At 40.9% G+C, this 25,859-nt stretch overlaps 1 protein-coding gene across 1 annotated transcript in view; it reads right to left on the bottom strand.

The window, feature by feature from the left end:
• adck1 (aarF domain containing kinase 1) overlaps positions 1–25,859 on the bottom strand; it is a 135,892-nt gene that overhangs the window by 33,092 nt on the left and 76,941 nt on the right. Inside the window, exons 5-9 of the mRNA XM_039603645.1 lie at positions 18,398–18,556; positions 17,353–17,511; positions 15,277–15,393; positions 13,707–13,856; positions 12,363–12,560 (exon numbers count right to left, since the gene is read on the bottom strand). Of these exons, the coding sequence (XP_039459579.1) occupies positions 12,363–12,560; positions 13,707–13,856; positions 15,277–15,393; positions 17,353–17,511; positions 18,398–18,556 (783 nt within the window). The remainder of the gene's footprint in view (positions 1–12,362; positions 12,561–13,706; positions 13,857–15,276; positions 15,394–17,352; positions 17,512–18,397; positions 18,557–25,859) is intronic.

Below are 25,859 nucleotides of genomic sequence, written 5' to 3'. Positions count from 1 at the left end.
TCAAATCATCGGCAGAATGGACAAAGGAGGTCCAGAGAAAAGTACAACAGTGAACATCTGCAGCCGTGTGTGAAACACGATGGAGGCTCTTTGGGATCTTATCAGAATTGACAGAATTATGAACACAAAAAAGGTAGTGCTAGAATTTGATCCACCGTACAATAGAAAACGTCTGATTTCACACACTTCCTAATGCAGTAAAAGCATACCTTGACACAAAACACAGAATGGAACACCATCAATCACGGACATGCTTCAATAAATCACTGCAAGTTTTTCCTCATTTTCCTATTTGACTTTTCTCGTGTAGCAGAGCTTCTGAAATCTGTCCTATATTTCGGTTTCAAGGCTGTGTGTGAGAATTTTTCAAATTTCCGGAAGCAGAATATTGGACAACAATGTTAACCTTACACAGTGATGGACATGTTGTGTCAAGTCTTGTGTGTTAAGTATGAGTCTATACCAGGCTACAAGAATGGAGATAATGAGGAGAAATTAGATTCTTTAAACCAAAGCACAGTTTTTGTAATCATGCAATTTTAAACAAATGTCAGAACCTGGGTTGGCATCAAGAACACTACATTTAATTGCATTTATGTTATGTCGTCCTGTATGTTGTCTTATCTTATAGAAATAAATGGCCTATATAGGTAGAAATTAGGGCTGCCACAAACGATTATTTTGATAGTCGACTAATCACCGATTATTTTTGCAATTAGTCGACTAATCAGATCATGCATCCATTGGACGTAAAACGTACAGCTTATTGCACCAGCAGCATCTGCTCTTATATAACTATCATTATCTTACAGCTTTAAGTGTTTAAGGTATTTGCCAGCAAAAAAGAAAGACAAGATGATAGTTTATTAAATTTTAATGAAATTTGCAGATTGTTTCGGTGGAGTTTAATAAACTCAGCCGTCTGCTCCTTGCTATCTAAAATATAACAAGACACCGGAGTATATTCTCGAGCATCTCACACTTCTGATAATCAGCTGTCTGCTTGATGTTTATTCAGCTGTGTAAAAACTATAACTTTAATCTCAGCCAAACCAATTTACTCAGGAACAAATAAAATACTAAAAAAAGCCAAACAATATCATTTTTAAGTTATCTAAGTGACTAATATATCATGTTTAACCTGAGTAGCGAAAGACAGCGGTGGGTTTGAAAACGATTTGCCGGGAGTCCGGTGTTCTCACCGGCTCTAGTGTGCCTTGAACCCCGGCTAGCTATCGAGCTGGTGGGTAACAGACGTCTTCGAAAACGTCGGAGCACTTTTGAAAATATGTGGTGTCTTCATAAACTGAGCAGATATTTGAGGTTTACACAGCTACATTCTCGCCTGAAAATATGTTAAACGTTTATTTTGTGACCCAGAAAGAATAATAAGAGTGATATTAAAACTAACTAGCTGCCGCCATTGTTGAAAACTGAGCAGGGCCGCGATGGGTCGTGCTATGAATTCTGGGACACAGCTTCTTCTCCTTCGGGGTTTAACGGCAGCTGGCATCCTTGTACATGCAGTGCTGCCATCTTCTGTTTCAGTCCGTTATTACACGCTTAAATCCTACTACTTATTCCTGCGTCTTTTGGGATCATACTAAGCTTCAAACGACGCGTCGACTATTAAATTAGTCATCGACGATTTTAATAGTCAACTAATCGTGGCAGCCCTAGTAGAAATAGGTAGAAATGTTTGCATTTTTTAATGTTTTATTCTTGTTTCATAACTCTACCTTAATTTTATCTTATTTGGAAGCTGCACCGTCTCATTATGGTTAATCATATACCTTTTGAGTTTTGCTTGTCTGTCAAAGCATATTCTAAATCCTTTTTTTAAGATAAAAAAAAAATCTGAAGGCTCTTCTTTCTTTAGGATTTACAGGGTGGGCCATTTATATGGATACACCGTAATAACATGGGAATGGTTGGTGATATTGAAGTCCTGTTTGTGGCACATTAGTATATGTGAGGGGGCAAACTCCTCAAGATGGGTGGTGACCATGGTGACCATTTAGAAGTCGGCCATCTTGGATACAACTTTTGTTTTTTCAATAGGAAGAGGGCCATGTGACACATCAAACTTATTGGTAATGTCACAAGAAAAACAATGGTGTGCTTGGTTTCAACGTAACTTTATTCTTTCATGAGTTATTTGCAAGTTTCTCTTTGTTCACAGCCATTGACATGTCGAAGAGGTTAACACATGAGGAGCGGATCGAAATTGTGTTGATATCTGGTGAACGCAGTAACCGGGTCATTGCAGCAGATTTCAATGCAAGACACCCTACGAGACCACCCATCTCCCATGCTACAGTTAGCAAACTGCTTGCTAAGTTTCGTGAAACTGGTTCAGTGTTGGATTCACCAAAATGTGGACGCAAGAAAACTGTCACTAATGAAGAAACATCAGTGGCTGTCCTAGCTTCATTCAGCAAGAGCCCACAGCGTAGCACTCGCCGCATGTCACTGGAGAGTGGCATTAGTCGAACATCCCTTCGGCGGATATTAGCTACTCACAAATGGCACCCTTACAAACTCCAGCTACTGCAGCATCTCAACGAGGATGACCCAGATCGGCGCACAGAATTTGCAGAATGGGCAAAACAAAAATTGGAACAGGACCCTCAGTTCACGCAGAAGATTTTCTTCAGGGATGAGGCAAACTTTTATGTGAATGGTGAAGTTAACAAACAAAAGCACCGCTATTGGTCTGACACTAACCCACATTGGATGGATCCCTCCAAGACTGTTGGAACAACAAAAGTGATGGTTTGGTGTGGTATATGGGGTACAACGATAGTGGGTCCATTCTTCATCAATGGAAACCTCAAGGCCACTGGATATTTGAAATTACTACATGATGATGTGTTCCCTCTTTATGCACTGAAGCTGGCACGTTCCTGAGTTTTTCCAGCAAGATGGTGCACCACCACATTATGGGTGCCAGGTCCGAGCATTCCTAGATGAACAGTTTCCTGGAAAGTGGATTGGTCGTCGTGGGCCAGTTGAATGGCCCCAAGGTCTCCCGATCTGACCCCTTAGACTTTTATCTTTGGGGTCATCTGAAGGCAATTGTCTATGGTGTGAAGATACGAGATGTGCAGCACCTGAAACTACGGATACTGGATGCCTGTGCTGGCATTTCTCCTGCGGTGTTGCTATCAGTGTGTGAAGAGTGGGAGAAGAGGATTGCATTGACAATCCAACACAATGGGCAGCACATTGAACACATTTTATAAGTGGTCAGAAACTTGTAAATAACTCATGAAAGAATAAAGTTAAGTTGAAACCAAGCACACCATTGTTTTTCTTGTGACATTACCAATAAGTTTGATGTGTCACATGGCCCTCTTCCTATTGAAAAAACAGAAGTTGTATCCAAGATGGCCGACTTCTAAATGGCCACCATGGTCACCACCCATCTTGAGGAGTTTGCCCCCTCACATATACTAATGTGCCACAAACAGGACTTTAATATCACCAACCATTCCCATTTTATTACGGTGCATCCATATAAATGGCCCACCCTGTAGTTCCAAAGTCTGTAAATTTGCAATTTAAGTTAATGGGAGCAGTTTCAAAGGTTATTTTTGTCAAAACTGGCTTAAAATTGGCTGGAAGAGCAGCTGTCAAATCAGCAATAAAACATAAATAAAACGGTAATAAGACCGAGTCAGTCTGTTGTCGTGTATGCTGGAGAGGACTCAAAGTTATCACAGCTAGTGCACATTTATTTACACTTAGTTCATTTCATTTTGAAGCTTAAATTACACCAAACAATTGACGAACAACAAAACATATCTACATACTCATTTCTAGCACCCTTTAGGACAGTGAGGAGAATTTGGACGCTCTCTAGGAATACACTGACTGGTGCTTTGACGCTATAGTCGTGGAGAAAGCCCAGAGTTCCTTTTCCCCAGCCAAGAACAAGTCCCCGTCTTCCAAGAGAACTCGCCCAGCAGACTCCCCCAGAACAACATGGCCGCCCAGTAAAGACTTCCTGGACTTATCCAGTAAGCGATTGTCCAGCTTCAATGCAAGGTTGTCTCTGGTTGACATCGGGAATTCCAGTCGCCAAAATAAAATAAAAAAAGACTGATGGATTTCCAGGCCTGAAGCATGAGCGATTATTTCCTAGTCAGCAGCTCACTGTTGAGCGACAATTCAGACACTGAGATACACCCTATAGCTGTCAGCAATCATTTAACTCTAGTAAATAATAATGCTTAAAGATGAAGAATGTTAAATATTTCTAAAAAGAATGGGCTTCTTATTTAGGCTATAATGACCTGCCTGGAACATCAGCATCTGCTCTCTGGGAGGCAGGGAAAGCTGTAATGAGAGGTACAATATTTCATTTTCATCACATAAGAAAGAAAAAAGTAAACACATGTATTCAGTAGTTAAAGTGGAACACAAGAAAGTAGAAAATGATCTGGCTAAGTTTGGAGGCTTGTGGTTCTGGATGCTCCACCCACAGGCTGGGGTTCGGACTGGGCCTCGGGGGCTTGGGTCCTGGTTGGTGTGTCACTGGGGTTAAGTCCATGCATGAGGTCTGGATCTGGCCCAGGAGCCTTTGGTGCATTGGTGGGATGGCAAGATTTTTACCATCCTCAGTTTTTATCCCCCCCCCCCCAGATGTGGAGGATGATCTCAACTTGGGTGTCTATTGTCTTATGTAGTCTGGGAGTTGACTGGATGTCAACTCCGCCTTGGGCTCAGTGGTGCTGCAGCCATGGGCCCTGGGCTGGATGGGGCTGGGACTCCTTGCCCAAGTTGGATTTCAGGGAACAGCGGTGCCTATTGGGGTCAGCTGGGGAGTTGGGTCCAGGAGGGGCGGTATTTTGCCCCCCTGTCCTTTCTTCCTCATCCCTAATTACTTCCCTTCTGCTCCATCATACCACCACACATGCAGGGCCTTAGCATGCAAGTGCATCATTGAGGTGCAGGGGAGGTAGTCCTTCTCTGTGCCCTCATGACCGTCTGTGTTACAGCTTTACACCACTTACATTCTTAGGAGGAACTACATTAGAAATCCAAAGATAAGAATAATGAGAGCAATAGTAGAGCTACAGTCACAAGAGCCAGGGCTTCACTAATTAGAGTATAAAACAATCCAGCAAACACTCAGCTTAGCCACCACCTTAAGTAGTGGAGGCCTGACTAAGTCATGAGTCACAGGTGAGTGGATTGCTGATAGGTGTGTGGGCCAAATGTGGGAACCCACAACAGGGCTCTAGACTAACTTTTTGCCATGGGCGCACCGGCACAAAAGTTAGGCGCACTCAAATTTTTCAACTGCATCGCTTAACACCGCAGTTTTACATGTGCACTTTCTTTGGGGGGGAAATTGCAGTCCATACAGACAATATTCATTTCTAAATGATTAACTAACAATCTTGTGCTTAAAGTGCTTTCTCAATATTGTAGAAAATGTTAAACTTGATCATCATCTCGGCTCCTCTGACGACCTGTTTGCTGCTGCCTGCTGCTGAAAGGCAGTGGGGAGAGGGGACACTTGGGCAGTGCATTTATTGCAGCATATAATGTGTTTTCTGGATACACTGCTGCTTTTTCAGCATTCAAAGATTGATGGCACCGTGTCAGAGCTGGCTATGAATTTCAGACGGATCAGGCCTTAACTTAACACAAAAGTTATCAATCGTTCTTTTCATCTTTTCTTATTACCCACAGCTACATCCACTTCTGTCAGGCCTAGGCTGCTCACTAGGGCTGGGCATCATCACTGATTTCTATAATCCATTCGATTCCGGTTCTCAAAGTCCTGATTCGATTCAATTTAGCCTCAGACAGTCAGAAATATTATAATTCTGATCATTTATCAGCACTGATACACATGAGACTTCATCAGAATTGTGAACATCACAGCAGATGCCTTTGTGTCAAAGTAACTGAGAATAAAACACAGAAACATGAAGGAGATTTTTCTGGTCTGGCGTTTTATAGCAGATAACCTTAAAAATATTCTGCAATTTTGCATAATTTTAAAAACTTTAAATTTCTTCAGTATTGAACAGCAGAAATTAGGCTTTCTTGTCCGAGGTCATTTAAGTGAAAAAAGAAAAAGAAAAGAAAAAGACAGCGGCCGACAGCGCTGTAAACAATGGTAGACTGGTGGGTAATAAGCGAATGAATAATGCAGAAAACAGAGATTTGAGACGGGAAACTGTTCTTGAAGTACAGAGAGAGAGAGAGAGAGAGAGAGAGAGCTGTGCATGAAGTGTGATTTTTATCGTGGTGGAAGCAAAACAGCAAAAGTCAGAGGGCATTCATGACGACATTGATCAAATGTGAAGCGTAGTTTGCTGCTTCTTTTGCTGCTGGCTCGGCAAATTTTGGTTGGAGAGAGACAAAACCTGCAGCTCAGAATCAGCGCAAAAAAGATGTAAACACAGCGCGGACCCGACACACCAGAATCGCTAAGCTCCGACAGCGTGTCCGTGTTCGGGCCGTCGGGTGAGAAAGCCGAGAAAGACAAAGCTGATTCTGATGCGTCGGGTCCGCTCTGTGTTTACGTCTTTGTGTGGAGTCCGTGTGCCTGCTCTCATTTGCTGTTTGGTGGTTGTTGAAATAGTTTTGTGAGCTTTAATCTGAGAATCTGGCGTTTCTGGCAAAACAGTTATATTTAAAAGTCAATTCAGGATTTAATGAATCGATATCGCTTTATTCAAGCTACTCACCTCCCTCTTCCAACTGCACTTTCAACTGGACCATGGCCAATCAGAGAGGTCCCACCCCTGACTATCTCTGATTGTTTTAGTCCACGATAGGGGCATAATGTGTGTCTGTTGTTGACCACACGGAGAGTTGCAGAGATTTTTTTTTTTTTTTTTTTTGTTACCCGAACAGTTGGTTGCACCGGTGCGACCAAATAATTTTTTTAGTCGCACCATTGAAAAATTTGGTCGCATTTGGTCGCACTCTAGAGCCCTACACAACGAGTACCATCCTGGCGAGGAGAGACAGCAAAAACAAAACAACCTCAGCAGGAGGCCTGTTAGCTGTGTCTTGTTTCCTGATGGGTACAGGTACCTTCTATTAACCCTTTAAAACCGGTCGGAGCGGGCACGCACCATTTTGCGTAACTATTTTTAAATCCCTGTAGAACCGGAACCACGTAACCAACCGGAACCAATACATTTTTTTGCATATGAAACTGGGGGAGTTGTACTTACATCTTATGCCATCAGCTTGTCCTAGGTCATGGTTTCCTTCCACATATAGCTTTGCAAAAATTGCATAAAATGTACTTGCAGCAACAAAAACATAATATTCCAGAAACACACTTTGCCCATCCGATCAGCTGTTCAAAACACTTCCTACGTTGGAATAGACGTCAGCGTGAACTATCACATGTCCGCCATTACTTGCCCGAAACCGGAAGTGAGTCATTTTCGCGGAAAATGTAGTTTTTTTAACCTTCGGGGCCTTATAAGCCTGTACTGGTGTTTTTAAAAGTTATGTTTGACTTTATGCTTTTCTGAATAGTTTCTGGGATGCTTAGAACTCAAATTGCACTGCTGGAAATAGTTTATTTTGATGCACATGCTGTTTTTTTGCTAATTTGGATTATAATATTTATTTTCGTTTTTCCTGCAGTACATAAAAATTGGTGTATCTCAAAAATAAAATTATGAAGACACTCAAAATAAATTTCCTGTTGTTGGAAACTATTTTGTGCAACTTTTTTGTATTTACAGTTTTGAGGGATAAACTTAAATTTCTCTAATTAGAAATATATGACACCGAGGAGTACAACAACAATCTTCCAGGAGATATGATAACGAGAACGAACAGACTCTCTGCCCTATTCCTCAAGGCCACCTGTGTTGGCTGCGGACTGTTGATCTTTGCCTAACAGGCGAAAGGACACTTTCTCAGGCTGAACTCAGGACACCCCCCCACCCCCACCCCCTCCCCGGAGACAGCGGCTCAGCTGGAGGCGCGAGGAATTGCAGCGTCCGCAACCACTGTGTACATTGGCGTACCCCCACCCTTGTGTTGCTTGTCTGTGTTTCATGGCTATGGAGTTTTTTGTGTTTTCTCCTCATGATGACTCACTTGTTGGAAGTCATCATGGGCAGAAACCATTTTTTTCTCCCGACTTTGCCCCTATTTCACTGTCTATCTCTTTTTTTGCTGCCTAGCCTGACCTGTCTCCCCAATGTAAGTTTGTATATTGTATGCATTGTCTGTATGGTCGACTAGGTCTGTCATTTCAGCTGCAGTTTATTGCACTTTTTTGCAATTTATGTAGTTACTTTGGAATTAATGCACACATATTATTAAAATTTGGGCTATAAGGGTTGTATTGATGTATAGCAACTTGAAATGCTCCCGAAATGGCACTACAGTATGTAAAAATATAAAGATAAGCTCTGGCGGACTTGGTTCTATGGTAGGTCTTAAAGGGTTAAGACTATTTTAGCCAGCAGTCGTGGACTTATATGGACTTACAATTTATGCAGCTGGTGAGGAGTTTTAGCCTTTATTTCAGTAAATGTTCCTGAATTTACTGTCATTGATTAAATTTGTCAGATTCAGTGATTTCTTTGATGATCATAACTCTTGACCATGGTGATCCTTATTGAGTGTTTTTGCAGTATGCTGTCCATGATGAACTTTGTTTACCTTCTCAATATATGTGCTTGTCTTGCTATTTCTGGATTTTTCTTGTCCAGGTGTTCACTGATATACAGACTGGTTCATTTTAGTTTTATTCCAGTTTATCCATCCATCCATCCATCCATCCATCCATCTTCATCCGCTTTATCCGAGGCCGGGTCGCGGGGGCAGCAGCCTAAGCAGAGAAGCCCAGACCTCCCTCTCCCCAGCCACCTCCTCCAGCTTTTCCGGGGGAACACCAAGGCGTTCCCAGGCCAGCCGAGAGATATAATCTCTCCAGCGTGTCCTGGGTCTGCCCTGGGGCCTCCTCCCGGTGGGACATGCCCAGAACACCTCACCCAGGAGGCGCCCAGGAGGCATCCTTGTCAGATGCCCGAACCACCTCAACTGGCTCCTTTCAATGTGGAGGAGCAGCTGCTCTACTCTGAGCCCCTCCCGGATGGCCGAACTTCTCACCCTATCTCTAAGGGAGAGGCCAGCCACCCTTCGGAGGAAGCTCATTTCTGCCGCTTGTATCCGCGATCTCGTTCTTTCGGTCACTACCCACAGCTCGTGGCCATAGGTGAGGGTAGGGACGTAGATCGACCGGTAAATTGAGAGCTTCGCTTTTACACTCAGCTCCCTCTTCACCATGACGGACCGGTGCAGCGTCCGCATCACTGCAGCCGCAGCACCAAACCGTCTGTCGATCTCCGGCTCCCTTCTCCCATCACTCGCGAACAAGACCCCGAGATACTTGAGGCAGGAACTCATCCCCGACCCGGAGTGGGCACTCCACCCTTTTCCGGCTGAGAACCATGGCCTCAGATTTGGAGGTGCTGATCCTCATTCCCGCTGCTTCACACTCGGCTGCGAACCGTTCCAGTGCGAGCTGGAGGCCTTCACCTGATGAAGCCAACAGAACCATATCATCCGCAAAAAGCAGAGATGAGATTCTGAGGCCACCGAAGCGAAAGCCCTCCGCCACTTGGCTGCGCCTAGAAATCCTGTCCATAAAAATTATGAACAGAACCGGTGACAAAGGGCACTTTAGTTTTAAGGAAATTCGTTGTTATCAGGGGTTTCGTCACCTTTATTTCTTCGAGGCAGAGGGTTACAGGCCTTTCAGTGTCTTCACTGGCTATTTGCTTTCTATGAAAATATCTAAGTTAGAATATTTTGTTGTTCCAGTGAATCTGTCAGCTTCAGTAAGATCCCTGCCCTCCTCTGTAGCTACGTTGCTAGCACACGACTTGGGTTTGTTCTCCAGGCTGCTTATAATAACATCATTAATGCAGGAACACTGGTCCAGATCTGCCACTTGCCACTACAAAGGGCTATCTTTTAGGTTTCTGTAGCTCTGTGATCTGCCCCATTTTTGTCTAGTAGTGGTTTCTGTTGTTTGGTGATATCTGCAATTTAAAGATTTAGATCTAGATTTAGATTTAGATTTCTTTTACTTCCTTTTTCTAAGTCTGTGGCTTTTTTTGGTGGCATTCTGTTTGACAGGCTGACAAGAACAATGACGTGCACCAGGGAGACCAGTCTTTGTATCAGTCAACGTATGACAAGAGAGAAATACATTGACAGGAGCTGTTAAGTGGCAAACTGAATGTTTACAACTCGCAGTACTTGCAGTACTCACAGGACAAGTGGGAAGCAAAACCCCATGAACCGCTGTTAGCCAGGCCTGAATCGTGACCATTAAATGCTGCAGAGGTCTGTGTTTTAGTTGAGGACACCAGTCACCAGACCATGACAACCACGGTTTCCACGATAAGCTAAAGGCTGCAAAAGAACACACTCCAGCACAGGCGGTGAGGTCCCATGAAATATGCTACAATCACCCACTAGTTTAACAGCAGTTCTCAAGAAAGCTGCAGTTCACAATCTGTCCATATTAAACCAGAAGCACCCACACATGAATCTACAGAACCAGTTCGGACATGGAAACCATGCCATAAAACACTCAGTGCGCAGTTTTGTGTAGATTTCAATGTCAGAGGAGGTGCGTGATTCTGCAGTTAGTGAGTTAGCAGCACTCTGGTCACTTTTACTTATGTGCCTCAGCACTTGGTGAACCTGCTCAATCAAGCAACTCGGACACAAAGTTGCTATGATTCCTAAATGCTTCCAGTTTGCAATAACACTACTTACTGCTAACTGTGAAATATCTAAGAGGAAAGAAATATTACAAACTGACTTGTTGCAATCCGATTATAGTACCTCACCCAAATGTTTATAAGGTCAGACTGCCTGGCTAGGTGGATAAATTTATGGGCCTGAAAATACCTGAAGTCAAAGATTAAGGTGTGGCCCAATACTTTTTTCCAAATAATGTATGATAAAATACTTGTAGTGTCACCGACTGGATATATTTGTGACTAATGACTTTGTTTTCAGTGTTTCAGAAAGAAGTATTCAATTAGAAGATAACATATTCCTGCATATGAAAGAAAAGCAAAAAACACGACAACTCTAAAAGCACTCAATATTTGCTGCGTGTGCGTGATTGCATTAACACTAATGGAATGCATCATCAGTTATTAAAAAGATCCATGAATAAGAGGCAAGAACAAAGACTGAAGAAGGAACAGCAGAGGACAGAAGAGAGGAGGAGTGTCTGTGCGTGTGTAGCAAAGCAAAGCAGATGAGTGGTTCTCGTGGCAACAGAAAAACCTTAAAATCCAAACTGTTCCACAATCAACTGCTGTGATTAGACTACCTAATGGAGTATATAGGCTGTGTAAACAAATGGTCTACATTGGCAAGATTAATTTCCTCGCCTATAAGTAAGAGAAATAAAAATACAACTACATCATCCCCATTTTCTATCTATTTCTAAATTGTGTGGACAGAATTTGTAGGCACACCCAGAGCACGTAGGTGTGGGTTTGTCGGTTTGTGGATGATGTTGTTGCGTCATTGAGTGATGACGTGAAACTCACACTAGCTGTTGGTTTGATGCTGAGTGTGAATCCGTTGGGATGAGGAGTAACATGTTAAGTTCAAAGCCATGGTTTAATAATGCAGAGGCTTCCATTGTGTCCTCCAGGTTGGGAATGAGTGAAGCTATGTTTTGTGGAGAAGTTGCTGACAAAAAGATCACCAAAACAAGTGGTGAGGAGGAGCTTCTACATGACTGGGTTCTTAAAATAAGTAAAGAAGTGGGCAGATGCTCATCGAGCTGTAAAACATGAAATACATTTCAGAATAATGTTTCTCAACATAAACACCTTGAACATGTATGTATATATATATATATATACATACATATATGTGTTTTTTTTTTTTTTATATATCTATACACCCAGCACGCCCCTACGGGCGGTTTGTCCTTCAAGCTCGGGTCCTCTACCAGAGGCCTGGGAGCTTGAGGGTCCTGCGCAGTATCTTAGCTGTTCCCAGGACTGCGCTCTTCTGGACAGAGATCTCCGATGTTGTTCCCGGGATATACGTATATATATATACATATATATATATATATATACGTATATATATATATATATATGTATATATATATATATATATATATATATACATACACACAATCAACCCAGCAACAGTGTCAAAACCAAAACCTAAAATAATCCATTACACTACAATTTATTCTTATTAATGTTCATAGCAGTAACAATAAAACAGTAATAGCGGTCTGTTATTTCAGGTCAAATTGAGAGGATAAGATGATGAAGTAACAGTAAGCTTGAGTGTGTACAAGTTCATACCTCGGAACGGGTGACAGGTACAGAACTAATACCGGCATTCACCGCCTTCCAGGACCGAGCAGTCAGGACACAGGCAAAGAGAGGGTACAGATCCCCAGCACCCAGTCTGCGGCTGTAACGCTCCACCCCTGACATGTCGCCCTTAATCAAAGCCTGCCACAGCTGACAGTAGTTCAACCTGAAGTCTGGTTGCAGAACCTATGAAGGCAGCAGAGAATAGGTGATTAAGAGTGACTGGTTCACAGGTAAGAGACTGGGCAGTAATACCAGTACTATATTTCACTGTTTTACACTGTAGTAGATCACTGAGGTCACTGAGACTTGAACACATCTGAGATTTTCAGTAGATGCACCTGTGGTATCAATTTGAAAATCCTAGGCGACTTGCTTTTTGGGTTATTGCATTCACATTTTTTTCAGAAAACTTGACTTCTGACCTTGACCTTGAGGTCAAGATCACTGAGATTTGAAGTTTGAAGTTATCACATTCACATTACTATTATCATTATTATTAGTAGTAGTAGTAGTAGTAGTATTCACAAACCAAGGTGTCCAAGTGGTTACGACAGTATCTCTTCAGGCTTTTAGGGTTTAGGGGTTAAAAAAAGAGAGAAATCTGCTTCATCTATGCATTTCTTACTTTAGGCATATTTAATCCTCCTGCTAAGAACCATTTACCAACTCCAGCACTTTGAGCACAAGAGCCCTGCGTAGTATCCTACTGGTAATAACACTGAACATGAGTATGTGTATGTGTGTCTATCTTAACTTGATTAATATTCTTCTCCAAAATCACAGCTGAAATCTCAAATCATTAGGAATAAATTGGTGCTATTACAGTCCAAGGGAAGTCTCTGTGTACTGGTACTGTGTGTCAAAAATGATGGAGTTGCATATTTATTACTAAAATCCTCTTTATGCACAAAGAAATAGGCAGAAAATAAACTTATGGAAGAATGGTCCATGTCTGTATCAGACTGTGGGTGTTTGAAAGACCGAGTATGTTAATAATCAAAGAGTGTGTGTGTGTGTGTGTGTGTGTGTGTTTGTGTGTCTAGGACATGAGTGCACACATGTGCCTGTATTATTAAGGCGGTGGTGCATTCAAACACAGCACACTGCACTCTGCTGAGAACAACATCAAATGAGTTGTTTATCAAAAAGCTTTTATCCTGTGTAGCTCTAATAAAAGTGTGCCTGTTAAAGTGTGTATGTTTATTTTTCATGCGCATCTTAGCTGTCTACCCTTTGACTCAAGGCCTCAGCCAACAGCATGAAAAATGGACAGCAATATTGGAACAAATGGCATTTTCTTTCTGCACAGGCAAGACCGAGATTTCCCACCTGATACAGGCCGTGATCAAGCAGAACAATCTCGTTCTTTTTGGTCTGCGGACATTTTCGGACCAGCACATTGCCTGGGTGGGGGTCACAGTGAACAAAGCCGTGGACAAAGATCATTTCACTGTACATCTTGCCCAGGTTTTCTGAGATCTGTTGAAAACATGAAGAGGGATGTGAAAAATTTAATCAAAAAAAGAGAAATAGCGCAAATCAACAGAAGAAGCCTAAAATAAGAGTTCAGCAGTTCATGATTTGTGCTCTTCAAGAAAGAAAATGAAGTTTTTCTGTCTTTCTGACCCAAATGCAGAAGAAATGAACGAGTCTGATGGCAGTGAGTCCAAGAAAAACGCAGTTTAATTACTACAAAGACAAAGAGAAAGAAAAGCCTTCAAAGCTGATGGCAGGAAAAGCACTAACCTACTAATCAAGTCTAAAATAATAAACATAATGTTCTGGAGTAAAGTGGAGACAAGAGGAGGGAGACTGAAAATGCAGACAAAAAACACCGAATGAACAGGTGAACACAATCAAGACAATGACAAGGATCTGGAAAGGACAAACGGGGAAAGTAAAAGCATAGAAAAACACATGAGAAAGTAATTTCAAAATAAAGCAGGAATGTGAATAGTGAATAACTTTGTAGAGAACAGTAAGATGCAGACGGGGGAACACAAGAGGAGCCTGGAAAGGAAGGAAACATACAAGCAAAACTTCCTTACAATTTGTGCTACATGTACTTGCTTTTATAAGCCCAGTAACATAACAAAAGACATACAAATTTACAGACATATATACTTGTATAAACATACTTGTGCACCCACACATACATATACACACATCCCTATTGTGAAAATAATGGGTGATTAAAGCCTCCTCCCTGTACTTTGCAAAAACCATATTTTTGAACCACTTTTAAACGGCGTCATGCTGGGACGTTGCCTCAGTTCTTCACTGTTTCACAGCTTCACTCCACACACAGAGATGGTTCCTGGAGTACTGATATCCAAGATGGCGCTCGCCAGAGGTCGACGTTGCGGAGCTCTCTGAGTCAAGTTACTTCTGTGTTTAATGCTTTTTGCTACTAAAACAGTTGTGCATAAATAAAAATACTGGTAGCCGCCAGTGCTACCCCTTAGATGCACCAGTAGTATTAATTTAAAGATCCTAGGTGGTACCTTTCTCAATTTATTGTGTTCACAAGATTTTCAGATAATTTGGCCTCTGACATTGACTCTGAGGTTAAAGTCACTGGGATTCAAACATCTCCGAGACTTTTAGTAGACGCACTTATTGTATCAGTTTGAAAATGCTAAGTGACTTCCTTCATGAGTGTTTGGATTCACATTAATGGGTGTCCACAGCGCCCTCCCACCCAGGTGGTGATGACAGTACCCATCAGCCTTTTACAGCTGAGGGGTGAAAAGATGACACACAGGATGTCAGGACACGTCCTGTGTAGATACAGACGGGTGGGAGGGGGGGACAACCGTCACACACAGCTCACACCTGCATGACCTTGAATATCAGTCAGTAAGCTATTAACCATTAACCATCAGAGTGCAGGCAGTACCTCGTTGACATTGATGCCATGTGCCTGCATGTAATCCCTGTCATTGACTTGGCCCCCGTCTGCAAACTCCATGGTCAGGATTCTCTTGGTGGAGAGATTCCAGTGGATCATGGGAATCTGGACAAAGAGAGATGCAGGTTTGTCCTCTATATCTTTTTTCACATTTACTCACTGTTCAGTCTCCTGTGAAGCTGTTTAGCAGAGGTTCATTAGAAGGATCAGTTCTTATGCTGGTACTATTTTAAATGAAATGAAACAACTGCTTCTAACAGTCTTTTTGAAGGAGTAAATCTAGTGTACTTCAGGTTACTTGGTAACATTCAGTTGAAAATGAGTTAAATTCCACTCATTGCACTTTACATGAGAAAAATGTGAGTAAGAAACATAAAACTCGGCAGAATGACAGGTGAGTCTGTGAAAACAATTAACAATTACATTTGTTATTAGACCATATTTGTGCAAAATCATCTTTTATTCTGCCAAATTTTATATCTCTGTTAAGTTAAATTGAAGCAATAAAAATACTCAATACACCGAGACAAGAAAGAATAAAAAACAAAATAAGAGACATTTCTAACTCTAAGTACATAAAAACTGAACAAAGAAAGGCAAGTCTCAAAAAACAGCACCAGGAAATTAAATGATAACTGACGATGCTAACGGAATACAGAAGAAGCTGACAGGCAGCAAATGGGAACAGGGCTCGAGAGTGCGACCAATTTGGTCGCAAATGCGACCAAAGTTTTCAATGGTGCAAATAAAAAAAAATTTGGTCGCAGCCTGAGAAAGTGTCCTTTCGCCTGTTAGGCAAAGATCAACAGTCCGCAGCCAACACAGGTGGCCTTGAGGAATAGGGCAGAGAGTCTGTTCAAGAACAGTTTCCCGTCTCAAATCTCTGTTTTCTGCATTATTCATTCGCTTATTACCCACCAGTCTGCCGTTGTTTACAGCGCTGTCGGCCGCTGTCTTTTTCTTTTCTTTTTCTTTTTTTCACTTAAATGACCTCGGACAAGAAAGCCTAATTTCTGCTGTTCAATACTGAAGAAATTTAAAGTTTTTAAAATTATGCAAAATTGCAGAATATTTTTAAGGTTATCTGCTATAAAAAGTCAGACCAGGAAAATCTCCTTCATGTTTTTCTGTGTTTTATTCTCAGTTACTTTGACACAAAGGCATCTGCTGTGATGTTCACAATTCTGATGACGTCTCACATGTGTCAGTGCTGATAAATGATCAGAATTATAATATTTCTGACTGTCTGAGGCTAAATTGAATCGAATCAGGACTTTGAGAACCGGAATCGAATGGATTATAGAAATCAGTGATGATACCCAGCCCTAGTGAGCAGCCTAGGCCTGACAGAAGTGGATGTAGCTGTGGGTAATAAGAAAAGATGAAAAGAACTATTGATAACTTTTGTGTTAAGTTAAGGACTGATCCGTCTGAAATTCATAGCCAGCTCTGACACGGTGCCATCAATCTTTGAATGCTGAAAAAACAGCAGTGTATCCAGAAAACACATTATATGCTGCAATAAATGCACTGCCCAAGTGTCCCCTCTCCCCACTGCCTTTCAGCAGCAGCAAACAGGTCGTCAGAGGAGCCGAGATGATGATTAAGTTTAACATTTTCTACAATACTGACAAAGCAATTTAAGCACAAGATTGTTAGTTAATCATTTAGAAATGAATATTGTCTGTATGGACTTCCCCCCCCAAAGAAGGTGCACATGTAAAACTGCGGTGTTAAGCGATGCAGTTGAAAAATTTGAGTGCGCCTAACTTTTTAAAGTTAAGCGCACTGGTGCGCCCATGGCAAAAAGTTAGTCTAGAGCCCTGGGGAAGCTCTCATAGACCATAAAAACTCTGACCTCTGTTAACTGTAAGAATCATATTTTATAAATCAAAGGCCTTAAATTAAAACAGCCTGTATTACATTAAACCCAGCTGTTTAAAGTCAAAGGAGTTTGCAAAGAAAAGCTGTTTAAAATACATGTGTACACAAAACTGTTACTCTGTTACTCTAAAAGGAAGTTTTGGGGAAAGGTTGCATTTTAATGCATGCCCATATCAGTACCTTAAGAAAGCGAAAGTGGGCCAACATGTCGGCCACCTTCTCAGCATTGCGTCCCTCGTTAAGGAAGTCCAGCTCCAGAGGCATGTTTTTCTTGGCCTCCTCCACCAACCACATTAAGGCAAAGTCCGGGAAGAGCCAATGAACCGCCTTCAACAACACCTTCAAATTAAATACATATATTCAAAAAAGAAGAATCAGTCTCACTGTAAGCATAATAAAACAGCAAACATATATACAATGGTACCCTCTCAACATATTAATACATATTATAAGAGTGGCTGATTAGACTGTCCCCGCAAAGATCATTACTAAGCAAATCAAGTGTGAGGACAGAAAATTGCTGTTCAGCAACTCTCTACATCATTGCTTAATGCCGGCACTTAGCTGCGCTTCTGGCTAAAGTGCTATTTGGAACAGCAGACGAGATGAGTTTCATCACTTGTGGAAGAGGCTCTTCTGAGTTCATTAGTCAAGGTTAGAACTGCTCAGCATGTAAAAACAGATGTAAAATGTCTTCTTGTTGCTCTAAAGGAGTGTCGTGAAAATCCGGTAATGTGCATGTGGTTAGAACAACCACGTCACAATACCAGGATCTCAGTACGGGATGAGGGGTGTTTTTCTGGGTGGAATCAGTTGACTAGGCTTTTACAAAATATTCCTTTCTTTCAAAATGTGGTTGAACAGTAAATGGTGAAAAGTCATCTTTTATCATTTTTATCATCTTTTATACCACTTACAGTTTGCTGTGGAATAGTTCATTGTGCAGAAATTTCACAGCTGGACTTGTTGCACAGGTGGCATCCTATCATGGTACCACGCTGGCTAAGCTCCTGAGAACTGCCTATCCTTTCAAAAATGTTCGCCTGGCATGGAAGCGACTGGAAGACTTGAATTCAACGATAGCGTTAATGATAAACTTACTAGCTGACAAAGTTGTTGTCAATAAACTGATCATAAGTTTAAATTGATTGATTTGTATTAGGCCAGTGTACAAGCCCCACATTTCCTAACTCATTCAAAAGCAGCTGAACAGACAGAGACTCACTTCCATTACTAGGATGTCGTTGGCGCTTTGTTTCTGGACTTTGGGGTGTTGGATCTTGACCGCCACTGTCTTTCCATCATGTAGCACTGCCTTGTGGACCTGTGCTAAGGAAGCTGCACCCTGAGGCTTCTCTTCAAAGGACAGAAATAAGTCTGACAACTGGAGGAGACAGAGGGGGAATGAGGGATTATGAAGGGAAAGAGGTGAGGAATTAGGAGATGGGAACAACATCAAAGTGCACACACACGCACACACACACACGCACACACACACACACACGCACACACACACACGCACACCCTGCCTGCTAGCATCTTGCACATCCTCCTGTAATGTACTGGATTGCCTCAGATTGTGTTTTCCCACCTTTGCATCTGATTTTTAACACACTGTCGCCCTGTTTGTTTCACACACTCTGAGAATCAATAAGTGGCCCAATTACAATAAAATCTGCTGAGAAGTTTCCCTCGCAAAAACAAAAAGCAATGGAAACCATAATTGAGTCTGAAATTGGCACAGTTAACTCCATAACCGACTGTAAAGTAAGAACACAAGACAGCTGAGTGGGGAAGTAAAATACTTAAATTACAATGGCTATGAACTGTTTTTAAAACTTTGTGATGACGGTCTACAGCAGGTAAAACACATCAAAATCACAGCTGCTCTTACACTAACACATTATCTTCAAGTCCTTGGGTTGCCTTTTATGTTTAAATGTTTCTGTTAAAATATGTCCATGCTATGAAAATTATATATTTTTGAACAGTTTGTCAGATAAAAATGCAAATGGGGGTTATGATTATTAAAAGTTTACTAAATTAGTCAGTAAGACAATGAACAGTTGAAGGAATAAAAAAAAGCAGTTGGTAATAAAAGTCCAAAATATCAAAGAATTCTGCACATATTTATACAGGCAGTATTATTAGAATCCATAACATACTTTTTCATTGGTATGCAGATGATACCCAGCTTTATCTACCCATGAAACCAGGTGACACACACCTTTTTACATCACATGAATGCCTTAAAGACATAAAGACCTGGATGAGTGCTAACGTCCTGCTTCCAAATTCAGATCAAACTGTGGTTATTGTATATTAGAAACAATGTGTCCAACCAGATCATTATTATTATTAGAATCATTCTGTGTCACAGTGACAAATTAGTCAATGCATTTATTACTTAGTTTGACAATTGTAGTTTATTATTGTCAGGTTACCCTAAAAACTCCCTGAAACCCCTTCAGTTGCTGCAGTGACCTGCTGAAAGGGACTAGCAGGATGTTTCCCCTCACACTGGCTCATTATTGTCCTCCCAGTTAAAACCAGTATTAAATTTCAAATCCTTCTCCCCAGGGTCTTACATAATCAGGCCCATCTTATCTTAAAGACCTCAGGTCTTCGGGTGACCTCGGGTGTTTAAAAGCAGAGTGGGAGGCACAGCCTTACACTGCATTAGGCCTAGGAGCTTCCCATGATCCATGAGTGTTTCTTCTTCACTCCCCTCTTTTTACTCTCTGTGTGTTTATACACCACTCTGCATTTAATGAACTATTATTCATCTCTGGTTTTCTTCTACATTGTGTCTTTTGTTTCCCTCCCCTCACCCCCAACTGGTCATGGCTGCCCCTCCCTGAGCCTGGATCTGACAGACGACTGTTGCTGTGATTTGGTGATATATTAAGTAAAACTGAATTAAAATCTGAATTCAATTCAGTTCAACGAAAGACTCTAGTTTGAAAACAGCTTGTCCTTCCTTAAAGTCTAGCTTTTATCATTAAGGCATGAGAGTAAGGAAGTCCTCCTGTGTGCTGTGACATATGAGGTTCAGTCATGAGTGATTCAGGGTTCAGTTCACTAACCTGTAACTTCGGAGGTGCTGAAAAGGATTTTTCTGAAGAAAAAAACTTTATGTGTGATTGTTAAAAACCTCATCTTAATCATCTGATTGTCAGCTTTGGGAGAACAAACATATTGTAGCACAGGGTTAGGGCTACTCTGTCAAACTATTTTACAAGGTGTTTGTAACGTTTAGCAAGAGCAATACTGATGCTATGAGGTTTTCATTAAAACTTTGAATCAATTAGGCCTTGAGCTGAAAATGAACCCTGGGGAATAAAACGGCATCATCAGTTTGTTTTGCAAATAATGTTTTAAATTATGTAAAATAAAGTTGCACAAACCTGTGGTGCTTTTTCAAATTCTTCTGTATTTAGTTGTGATTCACACAGATTTATATTCTGTTGACTGTTAAGTTTAATACTGCTCACATACGCTGAACATGACACTGCATTCACAGGGGAAGAGAAATTTAACAATCAGAAGAACTGAGACTTGTATGTTTAATATATGATTCATAATATATGTTTTTTCATATCATACAGATGTTAATATTTGCTGTATGTGTGACGATGTTTGTGCAAAGTTTCACTGGGTACACACAGACGTTACAATCATTATAGGAAGATTATTACATATGAGAACATTGTTAATTGACTGTTAGTCACTTTCCAGCTGAATAAAATCTACAGCAGCCAAGAGCGATCATCATACTCCAACATATGAAACACAATTAAATTAAGAGACATTTCACACAATTTGTAAATGAAACTTTTTTCCAGGGATGCAAAAAAAAAAACCCCTGTGAGGAAATTTTACTGTAACTAAGATTTTATTCAGACATTTGATTTACTTTAAAATCAGTGAAGTTCTCACACAAAGGGACTCACCCTGAACAGAAGGTCATACTGGTGTCTACATGTATTTGTCTTTAGGGACAGAGGGGGACAGGGGCTTTAAATGTAACAAGCTTTAAGGCTGGAAGAGCAATCGATAAATGCAGCACATTTAACTATGTTTATAATTCAGAGAAGCGTTTCTGCAGTGGGAACAAAAGCAAATTTAACCCGTTTCAACACACATTTCCACTCTATCTATGATCAGACTCAAAGTGTGATTGGCATTCTGACTGATCAATGCCTGCCTGATTGTCAGTAATCAGTAACTGTCTGTTCAGCGTGGCCCAACTAAGAACTGATACAAGGCTGGTGAGTCCTGCAGGTGTGTGAATATTAGAGAAAGTGCTTATATGAATGGGTGAAGAGTGCAGGCTGGGACTGTATAAGTATTACCACCCTCATCTACCACAGTATCATATTTGGCAGGCTTACATTGATATTTTAACTTCACTGGGACAATTGCCCTGCTTTCTTTCCTAGTGAAACATGAAAAGAGACTAATTTGAACATGATGTTGGCCCATCGGGTGCAGGCTGACCGGGAGGCATGTGGAAGATGCCATAGGACAATGAATTATGCATGCAGCATGAGACTCTGTGTGGGAACAACAGAGTTATTCATTATGCAAATATGTTAAATGGAATGAAATTGTCTTTGCTTACCAATGTCTGCCCACTATGAGAATGAGCATCCAGTGGGATCTGACATGCAAAGAGAGCCTTCACGGGTTAAGTAAACGTATAATTTCTAGATGAACCTGTCACTTTAGGGAGCTGTGAAAAATCTGAGGAATCCCAGTGAAATTTAAACATCTGCGATTCTTAAAATTTACATTATTGTAAAAACGATGTTGAAAAAAGGCTTGACAGTAAGAGTCCAACTCTTTATCACTGTACAGCTTCTGTAATCAGCGTCCTGTTTGCAGCCTCTGATTCATGTACTCTCCTACACACTCACTACTTAATCTCAGCTGTGTTGTTAATAAACATGGTAATGTGTGCATGTGGGGCCTGCTCCCACAGGGCAGACCCACAGTGACATACGTTCCCTGAAATGAGTTGTGGCACAAATAAAATGGCCCCTGAGGTCTCCCAGTTAAATGGCAACACACTGGTGTCTGTATCTGTAGTAAGGTGGTCATTTTTCTCCATGGCAGCGCGCCACGGGCCCAGCTGGAGGAGGTGACATAAATCATTACAGTGCAGAAGAGAAGAAATAAAAACAGATTACTTAGCAAAGGAAAAGAAGTGAAAGGCTCAGCTCTAAAAACTGTAATATCCTCCTCCTACTGTCTTAATGCAACGCAGATGTAACACATGAACAATACGACGTATACACACTGTCCTTTCACTTTTTATCCCACCAATGTGTAAAGCAGCAGCTACACATAATGTTTAAGGTGAAAGGTCTTCTTGCATCGTATTCAGTCCACTTGACCTTGTAAATGCCAGTTTGACAGCTTAGACCACAGAGTTTGTTTTTAATGGACACTACTGCATAACATTAGCTTTAGTGACGACTGGACACGACAACCAGATTATGTTAAATGTGAGGATTTTATTTCCTCGCTTGGTGAAAAATGGTGACGCCTTGTTTCAGTTATTAAGATATTGGAGTGCATCTGTGATCACTACAAGGTCAAAACTGTTACAGTTACAGTTTTTAAAACATTTTGTGCCAGTATAGAGCGTGACATCATCGGGTTGGTTGGTCGGTTGTGATCAATAGACTCTCATTAGTTAATAACTTGGGGGGAAAACAGGGACACTAGAGTCTAACTTTTGTGCTGCCCCTCGTTATAAAAACAATTTTTATGTTAAGAAACCCAGGATAGACTGTCCACTTTCACCCTGTGTCTCTTTAGCGGCCAGTGGTGCTTCATTGTTTGGCTAAAATGAATGAAATAGGAAAATCCACCTGTTGCCATAATGTTTGTGTTTGTAAAGCACTTTATAAATGAGAACAGTGCAGAGGAGAGCCTGTCTGAGTCAGGTGACAGCTTCTTCCATCTATGATAGGTTTACAGTCTCTGTGGTGTAAATTAGGCTTTATACATAGGGCTGTGCAATACGACCAAAATCTCATATCCCAATATAAGACATTTATCATCCCGACAACGATATATATCGCACAAATTTTACATTTTCTCTAAATTCTGTGAATCTCGGGCAACTCGACTTGCATTAAGTGTTTTCATCTGGGCGACGTGTACCTGGAGTCGAGTGTTACATAAGTTAAAACGGCCACAATTTTCTTTGTGAGTATTTATTACCAGAGATGGGCAGTAACGCGTTACTGTAATCTGATTACTTTTTTCAAGTAACGAGTAATGTAAGGGATTACTATTGCAAAAACGGTAATTAGATTACCGTTGCTTTCACGTAGGAACGCTGCATTACTGCGTTACTAAAACCGTGATTTTTTGCGAGAATGTCTCATGACAGTGACGTAAGCGAGTGCGACGTTCATGACAACAGCTGTCTGCAGATCAACAATGGATAATATATCGAGTGCGGAGAGAGTATGAGCGTGCAGCGTTTAAAGCGTGGAAGTACTGACCTTACTTTGAGTTTGATTCCATAAAAAGTGACAAAAACATTAGTGTCCACTGTTCACTGCGTGGGAAGAAAACTTCTTTTTACAGCGAAAAAAACCCCTAAACTTCCAAGCAAGCACAGAGTGCGCTACGACTGTAATGGGAAATTGACAGAGAAACTCGCGGATTCTTCCACTGACCGCTGCGGCACACCTGCACCAGGGTAAACCTCCGCCTACCCCAGTCCTGCTTTACAGGTGAAAATAGAGCAACAGGACCGCTAGTCTTTGATTTTATTTATTTTCTGCTGTGTTTTACTTGCATCTATTTGAAAGAGTGAGTGTAAACACAAAAAAAATATTATTTTTTATGTGCTGGAATGTGCAGAAAATAGGTTTAAATGTTAAACAAATTTCTTCCAGTCAGAGAATGTTGCATATAATTTAATTTTTGCTTGATGCATAAAGTTAAAAGATTTAAAGTTTAAAGTTTTAAAAAGAGACTTTTCCATTTGATTACATTTTGTATGATGGATTATGCAGAAAAAGTAGAATTGGGCTGAAAGCTCTATCGCTTTATCACCTATTCAGGTTGTAAATCGTGTTTTTAAAAAGTAACTAAGTAACTAAGTAATTAATTACTTTTGAAAATAAGTAATCAGTAAAGTAATGGGATTACTTTTTTGGGGAAGTAATCAGTAATTAGTTACTGATTACTTTTTTCAAGTAACTTGACCAACACTGTTTATTACACAGCCTGTTCTAAGCTTTATTTTTTAGCACCTGGGGTCCGTTCTTCGTACCTCGCTAAGTAAGTTAGCCGGATTTGATTGTTGACGATCTCGCGTGATCTTGGATCATTCGGTTCTCCGAAGCTCATCCGGGACTTGCTGTCATAGCAACAGATCCGTAAGCGTAAACCTGCTCGGGAGCAGGCTTACTTTATGTAAACAGGATTAGATCGCGGCCACTCAGGTATGTCCGCTTCATTTATACGAAAGCAACAGCGATATTTCTCCACTGTTTTTCCATAAATAAATATTATCAATGTAACTAAAGATAATGCAGTATGTGATTCTTTTATTGATTTCATACAGATACATACAGGTCATTTCCTAAAAAAAGCGAAATGTACTAGTAATCATTCTATTACATGTATTTGATTATTTCAGATGTAATTCATATTTTAGAGTAGTAATAGTAAAACACTTCGTGTAATCAAGATGAGAGACCACGGCTATAAAAGCGAAGGTGGATTTGGGAAGTCTGTCGCAGCCATGTCCTGTCCGTTTGTACGCGAGCAACCCATTGCGGAAGGTGCAAGATTGATAAGGAGAGTTTACAGAATTCAGTGGATATTGCGGGATAGACAGGATCCTTTAGCTCAGTGCGACAGTGTGCTCATAGAGAGATATCGATTCTCCCGTGAGGGTATTATTTACTTAACACTCTCTCTCTATATATATATAGATATAGATATAGATATAGATATATATGTATCTCCCAACTTACTGTGCATGCTTCAGTCACCCCTTGCATGGAAACAGGTAAAAGTGATGGAGTGTTATGTAAAACTACACACACAAAAACCCACAATGTCAATAAATGTCACAGTACAAAAAGCCGGGGTGTGACGAGGGGGTGCAGGACCACCACCTGTCTTTATTTGCTCTGCCCTTTTCTTGGTTGCTGTTATAAACAAACAAACAGATTATTTCAGGGTCTCTTTTCAAGAGACTAAAAGCAATATAAGTGATAAATATTACCATTCTGTAGAATATTCTTATATTTCACTTTTACTTGTTCCCATGTTCTAGTGGGTCCTGTTGTGGCTTTAATGTGAAAGAGGATATAATGTAATGTAATATAATATAATATGATATAATGTAATAGAATATAATAAATTACTTACGAGTTTAATTTGTCAGCAACTTTCTGCCAGCCCTCTCTCCTTGCTTTTGCAGCCTTTGCGGTGTTCCCTTGCGTTTTAATTAAACTCTGAAACTCCTGAAATCCCTCAATCAAGAGTTCTTGCTCTGCTGCCGAAAAATACTGAGCGCACTCCTTCGACATCTTCGCCGACCAATCAAAGGGTTGCCGATCAATGTTTCTACTATCGATGCGTAGCCCCTTTTAAGCCACCCAGTGATCTCAGATTACTTCATCCAGCTATACTAATCGTCAACAACA

This window comes from Oreochromis aureus, linkage group 19, assembly GCF_013358895.1.
Source record: "Oreochromis aureus strain Israel breed Guangdong linkage group 19, ZZ_aureus, whole genome shotgun sequence".
NCBI lineage: Eukaryota > Metazoa > Chordata > Actinopteri > Cichliformes > Cichlidae > Oreochromis > Oreochromis aureus.
This window is presented reverse-complemented; position numbering and strand designations above follow the sequence as displayed.